General features: G+C 38.7%; 1 protein-coding gene across 1 annotated transcript in view; it reads right to left on the bottom strand.

The window, feature by feature from the left end:
• DOCK2 (dedicator of cytokinesis 2) overlaps positions 1 to 17,373 on the bottom strand; it is a gene marked incomplete at both ends in the record, with an annotated part of 175,642 nt that overhangs the window by 20,539 nt on the left and 137,730 nt on the right. The window contains 6 exons of the mRNA XM_084268540.1: positions 1,061 to 1,180; positions 2,155 to 2,245; positions 3,686 to 3,726; positions 4,606 to 4,762; positions 8,956 to 9,041; positions 16,399 to 16,547. Coding sequence (XP_084124666.1) covers positions 1,061 to 1,180; positions 2,155 to 2,245; positions 3,686 to 3,726; positions 4,606 to 4,762; positions 8,956 to 9,041; positions 16,399 to 16,547 — 644 coding nt within the window. The remainder of the gene's footprint in view (positions 1 to 1,060; positions 1,181 to 2,154; positions 2,246 to 3,685; positions 3,727 to 4,605; positions 4,763 to 8,955; positions 9,042 to 16,398; positions 16,548 to 17,373) is intronic.

Here is a 17,373-nt window from a genome sequence, read left to right as displayed (position 1 = left end):
TTCTGTCAATCTTCTCATCTCTTCAGAATGAAGGAGACAAAAGGGGGTTTCTGACCATAATTCTCTACTGCTGTAAGGTCCCTGGCCATTTTTATGTGGTGCCACCCACTCCCAGGCTAGGTAGTTCTGAACCTGAGAGCTGCCTTCAGCTGCCTGATAACCTCCTCTGCTGTACCTGGGGACCTGAACGCAGGCTAAAGCAGAAATCCTGAGGATGTGATTGCACTGATACAGTGGGTGGGGACTGTACACTAGTTATTACAGATGCCAACAAAAAGTTATAAATAGCACTGCATCTTCCTGCACAGTGCTGAAGCACCAAAAACTTCCAACCTTCTGAATCACAGGAGGGATTTTGGGGGGGGGGAGTTATGCCTTAATTTTGTAGGAAGCAGTAATAAATTACCTTTCCCTTCAATATCCTCGGCTACAGGGGAACAAGACATAATGACTTAAAGGCCTCCTTGGGTCATAAGATTCATGATGCAGCACTGCAGATTTTTTCCTCTGCTTTCTAATCCTTTGCCTTATTTTCAAAAATCTCAGCTGTACTGTCATTGTGACAGGCAACGTTACTAACAGTTCATTTAAAAAACCCTGAAACTGAACTGAACCCAGGTACTAAACATCAAACTAATACATTTTAGGTTTTGGATACAATTCTCAGACTTCTCTGAAACAGGTAAATCCATTTTGAAGTGTCTTAGTGTTTTGGGGAGATAATTACTGAACGGTTTAGAAGTGCAAACTGGGTAGTCTGTATTCTTTTCCCAGTAAAGGAAAGTACATTGAACATTTTCATGATTTTATTAACTGCCTGACACAGCTGCTTGTGACCAGTAAAAAACCATTACCCCTTTTTGTTTGGGAAAGTGGTTACTGAAAGAGTATGTTCATACAGAACAGATCTACTCCATGAACCAGCTCTCAGGACACAATTTTTACTTGGCCCACATTTCAAAGAGAATTCCCTTTTATGCAGAGAATATTCATAGAGTACAACTGCACAAAGAACAGAGTAACATGAGATGTGGCCGGGGGAAGAACTCTGCAGACCCACCTTGCCTTTGTCGAAGTATTCTATGATCTTCTCATACAAATTCTCTTTCAAGCTTCGATAGGTCTGTGAACACTGGAACTCTGTGGACATGACTTGGGGTGCACACTGTTCATCTGACCACTGAGCATAAAAAAACATTATAAAACCCTTATCATTTTGTAGTTCAACATTTCACACACAGAGTCCCACTCGTCAAGGTCTGGAGCCTGGTGCCTCCTAACTGGTCCCCCCCCTAGTCATTTTACCCTTCCACAAAGAAAATGAGAATGTTTTCATTACCTCTTCAAACTAGAGCTGTATTTCATGTGATAACCAGGGCTAGACAGAACATTTTAAAAACCTGTGCTCTATCCTGCCCACACCCAAAGATTTTGGATTAAAATTTATATAAGAAAATGAGTTAATTTTATTTCAGTGGTGTCATCTTGACTGCTTTGGTTTTATTTTTTTTTTGTATTAAAGTATTTACATATAGTACATTATCTCTGTCTCTGTGAATAGATACAACATACCTCATGTTTCTGTATGATCAGAAAAAATAAAAATTTAAGGGCTGAAGAACACTTAAACTTTGAATTTTCCTTTTAAATGAAAATGTATCTTAATGACCATTTCCACAGATAAAGTCAGTTACAATGAGAAAAAAAATTAGATGTGACCAAAAAAAATGCCAGCTACAAAAGAAAGGAAGTGTAATTTATCAGAGTGATTCTTACAGTTTAACAAGAAAAGTCAGATTTCACCCTGTGACAGCTGGAAAAAAATGCACTTAATTCTCACCTTTGTTACTTTTAGGAGAATTAGCAAAATGAAAACTGCATGGAAGTTAAACGGCTTCTGAATTTGCACACCATAAAGCAAAACTGGTTTTGCTACAATATTTAGTTTTACCAATATGTAGCCTTTAATCACCTACTGAAGATACAATTTTGACAATTAATGTTAATTTTGTATGACCCCCTGAGGTATTTTTAGCTAGAAACTTGAATATCCTCGCAAAAATAAGTAACATGCTGTAAATCGAAGTTTAACTTCCTCATTTATAAATCTGAGAACTGCAAAAACTTATTTTTATATTGTTTAGAAAATCTCACCTTCAAAAGCCAGGTATGGAGCAGAAGGGTATATGCTGCTTCTGTGTAATTCTCACAGTCTAAATGAAGATCTCGCAATTTATACAAATATCTGTTGGAGAGAACAAGAATTAGAGTAAATGTTGACACAACTGGAATAACTGAGTCTCAAAAAATAAACTCTGTAGTGGAAATTCATAGATGCCATGCAGACAGTACCTGAAGAGCCTTTAAGGACACAGAGGGGTTAAGGCTCTGTGCATTTGTTCAGACTTTTCTGCTGTCTTTGTGTGCTGAAACACTGCACACAAAAGGAGGACAAAGAGCTAACCAACCTCCTCCTGTGAATTGCTGTCAGCTCTGCCACTAAGAAGGACTGCTACACTCAAGGACTGAGTCAGACCCCCGAGTCCATTATTTCTGGACTGTCACTGCAGATGGCTGCCTTCCTCTGTAGCACTTTTTGATTGTTTTCCATGCAAATAGACATAAGAACAACAGGTAACATAAGGCAAAGGAGAAAATGGAAAATGCCAGCCCAGAAAGACAAAGAAAGTCCCTGCACAACTTAGAAGGTAGTAGGGGCAGAGGTGTTCTTCTGTTGCCAGTGTTCCCCTTGATCCCTAGGGCAGCATTGCTGCTACCAGCTCAACTAGTGCCCATCATGTGAAGCCACATCTTTTCCAGCAGCCAGAAAGAAAAAGCACATCCCATCTCCTTACAAAAACAAGCCGTTTGACGTATGAACCCTGACACCTTGCTGTACCAGCTCCAGGCACTACCATTCCCAGTTGTCACCCCAGCTGAAAACACATCCCCCTCATCAGTGCCTGCACAGGGAGCACTGTTTCTCCCTGGCTGCCCCAGCTCATAGCTCCAGAACTAGCTCTGAAGTACCTTCAGTGCTCGTTCCAGCTGAGGTTCTGGGCTGTGTCCTGCAGTGGCTGAGGTGCAGGGGCTTCTGCAGATTTTGCAGAATGAGAGGTGAGGCAAGCAATGAGCAGTGGTGAGCTTTTAACCAGCAAGGTTTGCTGCAGCTCATATGGAAAACACTTGGAGACAGTAAGAGGCCATGTCATATCTGAAAGAATTTGCTGAGAATTTGCCAGTACAGCTCAAGCTCTTACAGGAAAATGTTTTGCTTACAAGGAGTGTTGCATATTTAAAGACACTTGGGAGACTGCACAATTCAACAGAACTTGAATGGCTTTCCACGTTACACCCTCCATCAAAACTCAAATCTAGCTGCATTTTATTTATTTAAAACAATATACAATGAATGATGAATGATTTGATCAAATAAAAGTTGATTCCTCAGGGAAAAAATTTGCTGCTGCTGAATGCATATGATAGACTCCAAATTGCTGAAGGCTAAGTACACAATGGAGTAAGAGCATAACAGAGGCCACAGCTGTAACAGAATCACTGTGGACAGCAAACTACCATTAACTGAAATCCAAGTAAAATGATAAAATCAGAATTTATAACTGCTCTCTCCAAAACAGATCCAATAGAACAACTGCCATACTTGATACACGTGTGATATACATACCTGATATACATCTCTTCACGGTTAATGCGCTTGTAGAAATTCTAGGGACACAAACATGCAAAAGTTATCTCCTAATGTCTTTTATTAAAACACGAGATAAAAATATATATCCTGAGGTTCTGCTCTTCTTGCTAGTTGAATAGCAAAAGCAATACCTTATTTGCTGACTATTTTATGTTTCAACCTGGCACTACTGCTTCAATTCATACATTAATTAGTTATTAGTATGCACTATACATACATATGTATACTGCTAGTTCACTAATGAATTCATTAGTGAAAATTTTTCTGTTGGAGAAGAGAAAAATTTATACCACTTTTTGCAATGATAACTAAGGAAGAGAGACTATGTGACAACAATACATATTAACCACCTCCTATTTCCAACCTTTAAACATTGACGAAGGTTCCTCTTCAGCTTAGAGGAATTTCCATGATACCCTTGTCATAAAATACGAACACAAAAAAAGACTGGGTGGCCTAGGACCCGATCAGAGACTCAAATACACTTGCAATAAGGTGCTAAGAAAATCCTGCAGGTTTCTTCCCCAGATTTAAAAACCATAATCTTTGAGTTGCTAAGCAGCTCGTAGATTAGTTTTTCATGCACAACTTGACTGGCCCACTGTTATGTTAAGCCAGTCAAAAGGTAAAGGCACAGGAGCACTAGACTTGCTTATTTAACTGCAGAATCAAAGTGGATAAAACACACAAGTAAACCCAGAGCTGAGTGGATACTAATCTCAGGTTTGTGCACATATCCATGCAAATAGATAAAAAACTTCTCTTGCCTCAGAATTTAAGTCACTACGTAGCACTGTTAAGCACTCCTGTCCCCAGGAAGATTTACCTCCCTCTTTAATAAATGGTTTCTAAAGTTGTTCCCAATGCTCACACAAGACAGACAAGGGAGAACATACCAGTAAGTTGACAGTGCAGCTCATGCGGTTGTCCTTGCTTTCATCATTCATCACAGTTCGGTAATCCAGCAGTTTCTCAAGGAGGCCTTTCACTAGGCTGACAAAATTTTCAACTGGCACAGAAAGGTTGGGATACTGAGACACACACTCTTTAAGACTGCAAACAAACAAAAAGGTTTTACATTATTGTGAAAATTAGTGTCTCATCAGCTGAAAAACTGTTTGGACCTGGAGGTAAAGGCTGAATTAGGGCTAAAGGGGCTGCAGAATGCACTGGAAATCCCCTTGGCAGGCTGGTAACTTAGATACCTGAAATACAGTGGGATATTCCATACCATATGGTATCTGTTCAGAAATAAAAGCTAAGAGAAAGGAGAAGGTAGGGGAGACAGAAACTCCTTATTCTCATCTTCCAGATCAATCGCTACCGGTACCAAAGCCCCACATCCTGAGCAGTGGCTAGACTTTGTCTGCTGGTGGGAAGCAGAGAATAAATCTGTTATTTGCATTTACTCCTGTGCCTGCTGCCCTTTGCTTCACTGAACTGCTTTCACCTTAACACATGAGGTCATTTCAATCTTAGTTCCAACCCATCCCCTCCCCATACTTCTGAGGAGGGGAGTGATAGAGTAGATTGGTGGGCACCTAGTGTCCAGCCAGGGACAACCCACCACAACATGCAAGGCAATTACCAGTATATCTGGCAGATTATATTAACAACGTATCAAAATCATCACGTATCTCAGAGGAAAATAATTAAAATAAATTAGAAATTGCATAATTGTCCCTGAAGCTATACTGTGTGCTTAAACTGAGCGGTTTCAATGTAATGTTATTCTTAATTTCTGACCTCTTAATGTTTCTTTTACAGTGCTCAATTTATATGTAAAAAATTTAATAATTTGTCATTAATGTTTAAGCACAGTATTATTTTGAAACATTCATTGCAAATTATTAATTTTTAATTAACTACAAAGATATTTTTTTACTCCTGAGAGTTAGCTAAACTTTCTTCAGAAAACACATATTCAAAATTATTTCAACTGTAAAGAAGTCCTCAAAGTTTTGATCTGGAATGGGACTTCAGCCACATACCCAGTCTGAAAGTTCTAACTGAAGCCAAGTACAAACAGCTCATGATGTTTATTCCTTGGATTGCACAGATCCAGGAAAGGGGCATTTTGCAGAGATTTGTACAGGGATTGTACAAGATGTGACAGAGGCTAACAGATAAAACCAGAGTGCTTAAATTGCTGCTGTATGACTAGTCTGAAACAATAAACAAATTATTTTTATAAATTATCAACATGTGGCCTATGACATGAATGGTAAATGGAATGGCAAATACTAGAAGTCCTGCAGAGCTCACACTTCACAGCATGTTAAAAGATACTCAAGGGAAATAAAATAGGAAAACCTTTTATTATAGAGAAGACTGGAGTACTACACGGGACAGAGTTACTTCACATACATAGATATCAGAAGCAGGACAAAACACTAACAATGGAAAGCAGAGTCACCATCCCAGTGACTAGTGTGAGTTTTTGCCACAGGTTCACTTGGAATGACAGCCAGCACGGCAGACCTGTGAACAGCTCTTGACTATGAAATGAATGTGAGACACCAAAGCATCACATTTCTTTCCCATACAGGAGAAAAACATTGACATAAACCACAAGTTATTACTAGATCTCACTCCAGGTAAAGTGTGTAACTTCAGACACTAAATAACAACGAATCAGAGTATACGTAAAGGAGAACTACAAAATGAAGAGGAGAGTACCTGCCTCATGAGGGAAGATTTTAAAAGTTGTCTTGCTCAGCTTTATACAATAAATCCAACAAAAAGGACCCATAAAACTTAATAAGATTCCACCACCCTCCCCACCCCCAGGAGGGAGTACAAAACCTTTGAATTGTTAAGCAGAGCTTGGGGAAAAGAAAAAGTTTTAAAATAAAACTTGGGGAAAAAAAGTTTTAAAATAAAAAGTATTTTCAATAAAGCTTGAGAAAGCAACTGTAAAACATGGGCCACTGCCACGAATGGGAACTGGAAAGCTTACATATGCTATTTTGGGTTGTGCCTACATTAGTAACTAAAACATGCCAGAATTCATTTTCTGAGCCTGAGGACAAGTTGAACTGCACAACTTGTATTCATACAGCTCCTCACAGGCTACCCAAGCAGGGCTGCCTTCTCTGTTCTGCCAACTGAGAACAACCTCTCTTCTGTTCCCTATTGTCCTGACTCTTCCTTGGTGCTGTCTAGGGCAGCCTTCATGAGCACAGGTCATAATTCTGCCATGGCACATACCAACATTTAGGACTATGAACAAACACAAGGCACTGTTTAAACTTCTGCTAAACTATTTAGTTCACTATGTATAATAATTTAGTTTTAATAAATAATTTTTTTCTACATTAATTTTTTTTTACTATGAAGTGACATCTTTAGAACTGTGGAAACCTTGAAGTCTTGTAGAATGTGGGACAGTATCAAGGGAAAAAGCACCAGATATGTCAGTGACAGAAGAGTACATTGGACAGGCAGGAAGATCAAATGCTACGTAGCTTGTTTGGTGAATCTATTTTACTGCAGAAAACATGGGGATTAACTGGATAGGCACCAGTTCTTTTGAAACATATTTGAACACAAATAAACTGCAAACAAGTCAAGCAAAACTACAGCACTCAGGAAGAGGAAATTTCTAAGAATCTCGTATACAAAATCTGAAGGAAGCTTTCTATCTTCACGTTGATAAAGTCTCAGTTTGAGTGCTCTCTCCTGCTTTAAGGCAATGTACCATTTCAAAATAGATGCAGACACTGTAGAATTGCTGAGAAAATAGTGCATATGATTAAGTGAAATACTGGGGTTGTTTACCCTTAAGAGAAGACCAAAGGAAACTTAACAACAACTTTCAAATTTATCAAAAGTTGCTGCAAAGAAAAACAGAATAGATGATTCTTTATGTCCCCTGCGGGTAAAATGAAAAATAATTGGCTTATACTGAGACAAGGAAGATTTAGTATGGATACTTGGAAAAAAAACTTACTAGCAGCAAGGGGAGTTTAGCACTGCAATAAATGTCCACTGTGCCAACTGCATCCCCAGCATTAGAAACAATGAATTGCAGTGACAGTTTAGGCACACATCATGGTTTAGGCTTTGCAGCAGTGTGACTAAGAAAACTATGTACATGCAGGACTGTTTGCAGTCATACCAAGAGCTAGTCTGCACAACTCTGTGTCCTCTTAGGTTTAGGTGACAGTCTACAGTATACATCCAGAACTGAAAAATTAGTTTATTGCTCTCATTTTACGTAGCCATTGCATGTTAGGAACTGAAAGAGAAAATTCTAAAACTTTATCTGCCCTTGCAGTGTATCAAAGGACAGTTTTATGCTGCTTTACAAGTGTCAGCATTTAAGTTTTTGCAAGTCTGCCTCTCTATATTTTATCTGCCTCCTAAAAGGACAGAAATCAAACCAACATAATGAACTTTTAAGTGGTGTGTCTTTCTAGAGTTACTATTTAATTAGAACATAATGACATAATATTTATATAACACATATTATTATTTGATTCTATAATTCCTTATTTTCCACTAAATTGTATTTTCAGTGAAAGTGGACTTTTTTCCACTGTGCTATACACAGAGATTTTTTCCTCCCTCTGCTGCGGGATGTGACCTCGCTACCCAGAAACACAGTACATACTCACAAGGCAGCAGGCTCTGAGGAAGTGAAAACATACACAATGTCACAAAGCCTGAATTGACTCTGTCAGGCATATTTAATACTATTAGGACACCAATGCTTGAGAATGTGTACGATGAGTGATACTTTCTCACTGTTGCAATGATACTATAGCAAGCTTTAGGACTGCTAGAAATAGAAGTATTTTTATTGAACTGTTGCACTTCACAATATTCTCATTCCAGGATATGTCCACTCAGAGAATAATCTCTGCAAATAAGACATTTTAAAATACCTTCTTACTAGTGTGAAATAAACCCAAGACTATTTATAATGAGAAAAAAGGAAAGACTAGAAAGCAGAGTGAATATTTGATTATTCTGCTGAAATGCTGGACAGAGAAATGCAGGTTAGGTATAATTTCTTCATAATTAGCTGGAACACAAAATCCTGAAGAGTAACCAGGAAAAAGTTTCAGTGAGCAAAACTACAATTCAAACCAGGCCTACTGAAACAGTATGCTGCTTCCAGTCCCTTCATAAAAAAGCTGTTAAGATTCTAATATGGTTTTAAGAGAGGTAACCAACTTGAGAAGTAGGAATAAGACGACAAAAACACACCCTGAAGGCATTTATTCTCAACCACTACTTACATGGACTCAAACAGCTGCATGTAGTGTTCATCCCCACGTCCTCCTTCCACCTCATGGTCCAACTTCAAAATTATCTCATTCTCAAACTAATAAAGAAAGAAAAATCAAAACCATGACCAGACAAGCAGAGGTCAAGCACATTTCAATATACCATCAAAGGAAAATCCTTGTACAGTTACATCACACATTTCCAAGGGTTAAATGCTTGAACACGTTCCAGTTGAACAGCACATCTGACTATCCCCAGATACCTCTCTCAGAACAGACAGATAAAATAACCTGAGGAAACAGGTTTAAAGTGTGTGAATTGGAGGTTTTCATAGAACATTTCTAATATGAAATGCAGGATTTCAGAGTATGTATATTACCCAGATAACATATGAACACTTAGGGCATGCAATACCTTATTTGTCAGGTCTATCTAGCCTCTAATTAGGAAACAGTGGCATATAAACAAAGACAGCAAACAAGTTATGTTTGTAGCACAATATCTGATTGTAGTTTGTCATTTCAAAGCCTTTGAAATACATTTGGGGGCTTGGACCTGATGATCTCTTGAGGTCCCTTCCAACCCCTACAATTCTGTGATTCTGCAATTACACACAGAAAACTGCTGCATCAGTTTCAAAGGGGGGTTACTCCGAGTCCAATACATTTAGGTCACAATTAGTCTGCAATGACTTTACCATGTATTTCACAGGCTGTGTTCAAGTCTGGGAAATTAAAAGCATGGGAACTGTAACACAACTTCAGTCAGTTGGAAATTTACTGTGTTCCAAGGGAAATAACCCCCCCATTAATATTGTCCAGTGTAGACCCAGGCATTATGAAACATATTTCTGGGTATACTAATTTATTGCTGTCCTTCAGACATGACCTGAAACAAAAAAAAGTGTTCAAAAAAGAAGTGCTTCAAAATAAATTGATGTATCAATCTTGGTAAACAGAAAAATTAATTAAAATCCATGTAATACAAAAATAATGCATGTTGGAATAGAATTTCATTCAATACACTTCCCAGAAAGAAATACTTATATTGAAAAGCCTCAGGATCGGATTTTTTTTTCTCTCCACATCTTTAGGATGTAAAAAAACCAAACCCAAAAATCCAAAGCAAACCAAACAAAACACCACCAAAAGGCAGCCAGGCCATCACCATAATTTTTCCCCAGTTCCAGAGAGTATGTTGTGAAGAAGCAGGTATCTTTCTGTACCTGCAGGTTGGAAACTCAGCACCAAACCATGTCCATCACCAACAGAAATGCCCTTCAGGGCAGAGCTCTTCTCCTCTGAGCTAGTCCCTAGCTGAAAGTACAAAGGAATTTCTGGGCACCCAGTACTCACCTCGAGTACTGTGTGCAGTTTTGGGCGCTACAGTACAAGAGGGATATAAAAATATTAGAGAGGGTGCAGAGGAGGGCAACAAGGATGGTGAAGGGTCTGGAGAGGAAGTCCCTCGGTGTGTACAGCCTGGAGAAAAGCAGACCTCATCCCAGTCTGTGCCTTCCTGACAAGGGGGAGTGAATGGGCAGGCACTGATCTCTCTTTGGCAACCATAGATCCAACACAAGGGAATGGCATGAAGCTGTGACAGGGGAGGTTAAGGTTGGATATTAGGAAGAGGTTCTTTATGAAAGGGCAATTGGGCATTGGAATAGGCTCCCCAGGGAATTGGTCACAGCACCAAGCTTGAATGAATTCAAGAAGTGTCTGGACAATGCGCTCAGTCCCATGCTCTGACTTGGCTGGCCTGGTGTGGACCCAGGAGTTGGATTCCATGATCCTTATGGGTCCCTTCCAACTCAGGAGATTCTATGATTCCTCTGTCCTTCGTGCCTTCACTGCCTCTAAGCCTCTTTGCCTGACAATTTTGACTCTGCATTGCTTGACATCTCTTTCTGGCTTGTTATGCGAGACCCCTAAAATTGACAAAAGCATTCCAAGATTCACCAGCTGCATTCATAGTCTGACTTTTAGCACTGCTTGAAAGCCTGGCTATGCCCTTTCACTGAGCTTCCATTTCACTTGAGCATGCCCTTTGAAGGGAAATGCGAATCTTAGTGAAGTCTTAGTGTAGTTACAGTAGTTTTTCTTCTCATCCAGCTAATTCTTTTATGCTCAGCTGTCATCACAGGAGAAAACAACTTGATACAGCTTTGTAAAAATCCTGCACAGTTAGAGAATTAACAATGTTTAATGCCAACACTTTTTAAACTTTTCCAATGTGGCTGTGAATGTCCTCAATTGACATGTCTCAATCACCTCACCCCAAGATTTCTACTAAAACAATTGAGTTCCCTATGAATGAATTACTCAGGTGTTGCAAAATGTGCAATACTTTTAGTTTCTAGTATTTCAGGCGAGCACTGAAAGTTTCCCACTGTTACAGTGAGGTGTGCAGTGAGGTGGCAGAAAGGAAAAATTCCTGAAGTTGTCTGTTCTATTGCCCTATGACTTGGCTAAAGACATACTAAAACTGAAAGATTGCTCCTGCTCTGAGAACAAGCACACATACTAGTGAGAAAATCATGCAGACAAGACACTTAAGAAAAGCAAGAACCAAGTCTAAAAGAGACTTTTCCAGGTGTTAAAGAAAAACCTCTTCTTCTAGCAAGATCTACCACCAAGTAAACCAAACCTTGGCATAGCATTTTCAAGAAACAGGGGGATAGATCTACCACAAGATTCTACACAAACCATTAACCCATCAGGAGTTACAGAGAAAACATTCAAACTAGGAGATCTACATTGAAATAACACTCTGTTGCTTTACATGGATATAGTTATTGAAAGCTGTGTAAGAATGACCATGCGTTACCCTGCACTACACAGCAAGTTTTCACTTCTTTCTTTCACGCAACCTGCAGTATCTGAATAACTCTGGAGTGTTCTGCACAACTGGGAGCTTTGGCAGGCTGGGATCCAGCTCAGCCAGCCAGAGAACTGGAAGCCTTTCAAGGCAGGAAGAATTACTGTAGTATTTTACACATTAACTGCAATCCAAGATACTTTTCCTGACCAAAATACTTCCTCAGGAAAAATTCAGCCCTGTGCTCTCAAGCCACAGCTGTATGTAACAAAATAGTTATTCCTCTTACAATAGCAAGTTATGTGTCTGTACAGGCTTATGTTTCAGAAGGGACAATTCCTTCAGTGGCAGAGAACACAATATTCTAACTGAAAACATTCCCTACTTCTTTCCAGATTCAGCTAAACAGGACCAGTAAATGTCAAAGGTCAAAGTTATGCCAGAATTTAAGCCAATAAAATTATTTTTTTGCCCCTAAAACCAGTCAAGTCCAATTATGTTAAAACAGCTGCATAAACAAACAGGTTGAAGCTACAGAATGTGTTAAAACCTCTGTTTAAGCATCCTTAGCTGTTACCCTGAGAGCAATCTTAAACCAAAAAATAACCCCAACAACAACAAAAAAACCCAAAAAACCCACAAACTTCTGCATTCTATTCAGATTTCAAGTTTTAGGACAGCTGACAGATGTTACATGCTCTCTACACACTCACTGTAGAATTTCTGAGGTTCCACTCACAGCTGTGAGTACAATTCCACACCAAGACAGAAAACCTAGCAGGATTACTCAACCAGTAATCAAAGATGGGGGAAGCCATGCACCCAACTCAACTGTGCCATCCTAACGCTGCAAATTGATCCTTAGACAGAGAACTGAAGTGGGCTGATGCTTCTTTCAAGGAGCTTTGAGACAATGTCTTGAGTGGCCCTAACTTGTACATCACACAAGAAGCAAAAAGCCAGTTGCAGGCAGTGAGGCAATACAAATACACTCTGTTCTCCTCCTGGCAGGGCAGGGAGGAAGGAGCCATTTCACCCTCTGATTTCTCATGCCGAGTCAGAGTAACAAAACCACTGCAGCTGTAAATGTGTGAAACCAAAATGGTCTGTAGGATTAAAATGTGGCACCAGACAGACATATTTCAAATAGAAATATTTAAACTCTTCACAGAGGGTCCATGTGATCCACAAGAACTTGGATACAAGTTGTGTACACTCGATACAATGGCAGAGACAGGCAATTTCTCCAGCTCAGCACCAGGTAGAGTGTATTTTAAGAGGAGCAGGAAGGTAACGTTCATGAAAACACAAACAGAACTGTTCTAAATCAACATAGAATAGTTTAAATATTCTGCTGCCTGGGTGAAGGGGTAAATTGAGAATACACATTGCTATTTGTTATCAGTGAGATGCCTACATATAAAAGGTCATCGCCTTTTGTTTGCAAACAGCATGGACATGAGAAACATTAGTAGCAGTATAGGATTAACTCCAGCAGAACTGAGCAGTGTGTCATCCAGCATTTCAACAGAAGCTGGCAGTAAATGTTTCTTCTCTGCAGTGTACTGAACAGGCTCTGCACTGCCCCACAATGTACTTAATGACTGCAGATCTCAGAGTTTCCATTTAAGTTTTCCATTTAAGTAGAAACAGCAATGTCATTTTCTGATTTGAGGAGAAGGAAAGGACCACTACATTAGCACTGTTTCTGAATTATTTTTGATAGGGCTGTCAAATTAAGAAGGAACTTTATTTTTTTTCTTTAGAGGCCACAAATTTTTGGTTTGTTATGAGTACCAATATTCTGATCCAGAACCATTCTTTGTCATGTAACTTTCATGTTCTGCTGCCCTTTCCCTGTAATTAGAATACAAACTGAAGATCACCAGTGGAACAGTACATACAATACGAATACTAGAGAATAAAGAACTATCATTGAAATACAAAGAAAGAACAAAAATGAATTTCTCTTTCTGGTCCAAGCTGCAAAAGAAGTTGGAAGGGCTCAGAATTAATGTCTGTAAGTAGCATGTCTATTAGTGTATAAACGTGTATAAATATCCATAAGCAAAGCCATCCAATCCAGCCCTTTTCTAGGGCTGAAATCCATGGCCTTACTGCAGTAAGACAGAAATCTGTGAATATAGTGCAAGTCAGGCGTCAGTTAAGAATCATCCAGCTCTTAAATCCTTTCTAGTACTTATTCAGCAGGTAGAGAATTGATTACTGCTCTAAGAGGCAATAATTTCACAGATGCTGGATATGAACAAAAACCTCTTCCTAAGCATCTTTCCTGCAGTTTCTCAACAAGCTGCAAAAAAGCCAGTTGCTTGAACCAAAATACATAAAAAGCTGGCAGCTGTAGAGAATAACGTTTTATATGTCTGGGCCAAAATTAAGCCCTTGAAAGGGCATTTCTCCTCTAACTTAGAGTGTGCTTAATTGTCATCAGCACCAGTTTGGCTTTAAAACCACTTGCTTATCAAGCTAAAAGATCCAAGCAATCTCTGCATCTCTGAACACACTTCAATACCAATCCTCAAAACACCTCCATTTTTTCTACATGGATCTGTCTGAAGCACCAAGCCATAGCAAGGTGGTTTCTGTTAATGACATGATCTCCCAGCCTTCTGAAATCCTTAGGTACAGGTCTTGAAATTGTACATGAGTAATTACAGCAGTTGTAAATACATGCGCCAGAGGAGCTTGCTGAGAACACACTCATTTAGTAATCTTCTACAGCTCTTAGCTCAGGAAGATACAAGACCCCAACAGCTTCACTAAGAATAAATATCTATTGTCTAACTCCACCCGTAGCTACCTGAGCCCAAGGACACACCATTGGTCAGCACCATTCTCTGACACAGCCCAACAGCAGTCTGGAAGGAAAGCAAATAAAGAAAACTTCCCCCTGTGGCTTCCCCCAGTAATTGATGGAACCAAAGAGACACACTAAATTCAAAACATCAAACACAAAGAGAAAGACTTATTTGAACAAAACCAAACACAGATGAATTAATCTTTCCTAAGCCAAGTTAAATCCCTAATATAACTTGAATCCATGTTTATTTCAAGGGTATTTAATTTAGTCTGCAAAGAGCTAATATTTTATGTTTGCTTTTGTTTTTAACTCATTTCTAGTTTTTGGCTTCAGATTATCAGTTAGAATAAATAGTACTAGGTTGCTTGATAATGTGTATTTCTTTGAGAAGTCTTAATAAAATGTACAACCTGATCTTTCAGGGAAAGAAGGGTTATCAGTATTTGGAGGATGGGTTTCTTTTAATATCATGTCCAACACATAGGCAAATTCCATTTCGTATACAAAAATTATCTACTAGCAGAAGTTACAGTATATACATTTGTTTATCAAATATTTTTCCACTCATGTTATTTCTTTGCCTTTTCCATTTAAGATGGTAACACTTTAAGTAATAAAACTTAATGTGCCTCTCCTTTAAAATAGGTTTTTCAACTTTCCAAGGAAAGTTTAAGAAATGTATCTTAATTACCTCATCCGTAGGAAAGGAATGATAATAGTCAAGAATTGTGGGTTTTAAAGTCACAATTTCTAAAACAGAACATTAGAAACCAATGAGACTCAACTGCTCAATTGCAATACAGTGTTAGTGCCAAGTGACAAAAACTATCTCTTTTTTTTTAAGCAATAAAACGAATGTCCTTGATCCTCAGCACTGAAAAAACATCACCTGAAATTTATTTATATTAGCATAAGAATCAGTGTAAAGGTCACCTAAGTGTCTGGCACGTTCTGGGTTCCTAAGCTGCTGTTCTTAATCAGTCAGTATGACTGATGAGTTTTCAGGATTTGTTGGTCTGTACAGATCTGTGCATATCTCCCAAGAGACAAAATATAAGCCAAGAGCAGGAAAACATTTTTAAGAAGGCAAATATAGGACTATTAGGACACAGAGGGAACAGATGCACAGAAGCAAAGCGGTTTTTAATTTTGGCCTCAAACCAAAAGCTTTGCACTGTGGAAAAGAGACCAAAATGGAAATTGGAAATTCCATCTGCTTGTTTGTTCCACACTTAGTTGACACAGAAAAGCCCCATATGACTTGCAGTATTAAACATATCTGGGTGTATGACATTTATATTTACTTTCCTATGAGTGTCTAAAATTCCCTTTCAAAATGCATGTGGAAAACATTTTAGGAATGTTGGTTCTTCACAGTGTTTTTCTTTCTCACAATAAATATTTCAAAAAGTTAATACTCCTAAGGGATCTGATAACATTATTAATCATTAAAAAAATTAGATAGATCAGATCCCTAGATGTCTTTTCAATTCTATCTCCTTAACTTCACCATCATGCCTCATGGCTTGGAACCTTTTTCAGTACCATTTTGAAATTTTTAATAAAGATCCTGCAGCCTCTCTGCACCCCTATTCCAGTGCCTTATTGCTGTCTTGTGGTAAAAGTTTTGCTTAAATCCAACTAAATCATTCTGGTGAGCCTTTACTCACTTGCACAACAGCTCTTCCTTTTGTTCTTAATATTTCAGATTTTACTTTCTGTAAGCAGAAAAGCCCCCACAAAAAAAATTTACAAGAAAAAAACAGACTACATGGCATTTTAATGATTTATCTCACAGTAAAGTTTTAATCACCTTTCTGAACTCTCCTGTCCTTTGATGTTCACACAGCATCATGTCAAAGAAAATTGGTATTGTGGCTTTTCGTAGCTCAACTTCTGGAATAAGAGTCATTTCCAAGATGGGTCCAACCATCCCCGGAATAAAGCAAATTTTATTCTGGCCTGAAATAGAAACACAACTTGGGTATTGGAGAGAAGAGTTGGGAGAGGAAATTTTTCTTGGAAAACATTTTGGACATGCAAACATTTAAAACAGTGTTTTAAACCAACTACATTGGTAAAGTCTGACAACTCAGTCACTTATCTCTATTCCTTCTCAAAAGATAAAAACATGTTAATGGTTATAGTCTCCTTCCAAGATGCCAGAAATCAGCACAGGAAATATGCCAGCTGAGTCAACACTTTCAAGTGAACATTTCAGTATTTCAGCTTTTGACATGTACCTGGAGCAAAAACCTATCACCCAAATCAGTAGAACGTGCCACATGGCAATGTCACATGGTGGAACCTTTCTATCTTATGAAGGAGAAAAGTATTACCTGCTCTCATCTCTGAATCATGTTCAACACTGCAACTAGTAAATTAAACATTGCAAGCAGTAACAGAAACTCTATCTATATAGCTCCTGAAACCACACAAAAATATCTTGTAGCACAACTGTTACATCAGCTGCCAACAAACATCCAAATAAGCAAAAAAACCCTCAACCAGATCCAAGGTGTTCTTCAAATGCTGCTTGTTTCTTGGGGAAGAAAAATGTGATTACACGGAGCAGAATACATCAAATACAAGGACCTGTGTAACAATGTCAATACTGCCTAAAGCCTGTAAGGAGATAAAACATTCTCAGTCAAATCTGACTAGACCACTAGGCTTGCTCCATAACTAAGAAATAATCTGATTCTGATTTGCCTCTCACATGGGTGCCACACTAACGCAACTTCAAGCACAGATGAACTACAGCTGAACAGTTCCATCCAACTTATTT

This window comes from Gallinula chloropus, assembly GCF_964237585.1.
Source record: "Gallinula chloropus genome assembly, chromosome: 10".
Lineage (NCBI taxonomy): Eukaryota > Metazoa > Chordata > Aves > Gruiformes > Rallidae > Gallinula > Gallinula chloropus.
Note: the sequence above shows the minus strand (reverse complement) of the source record. Positions and strands in the feature narration are given on the sequence as shown.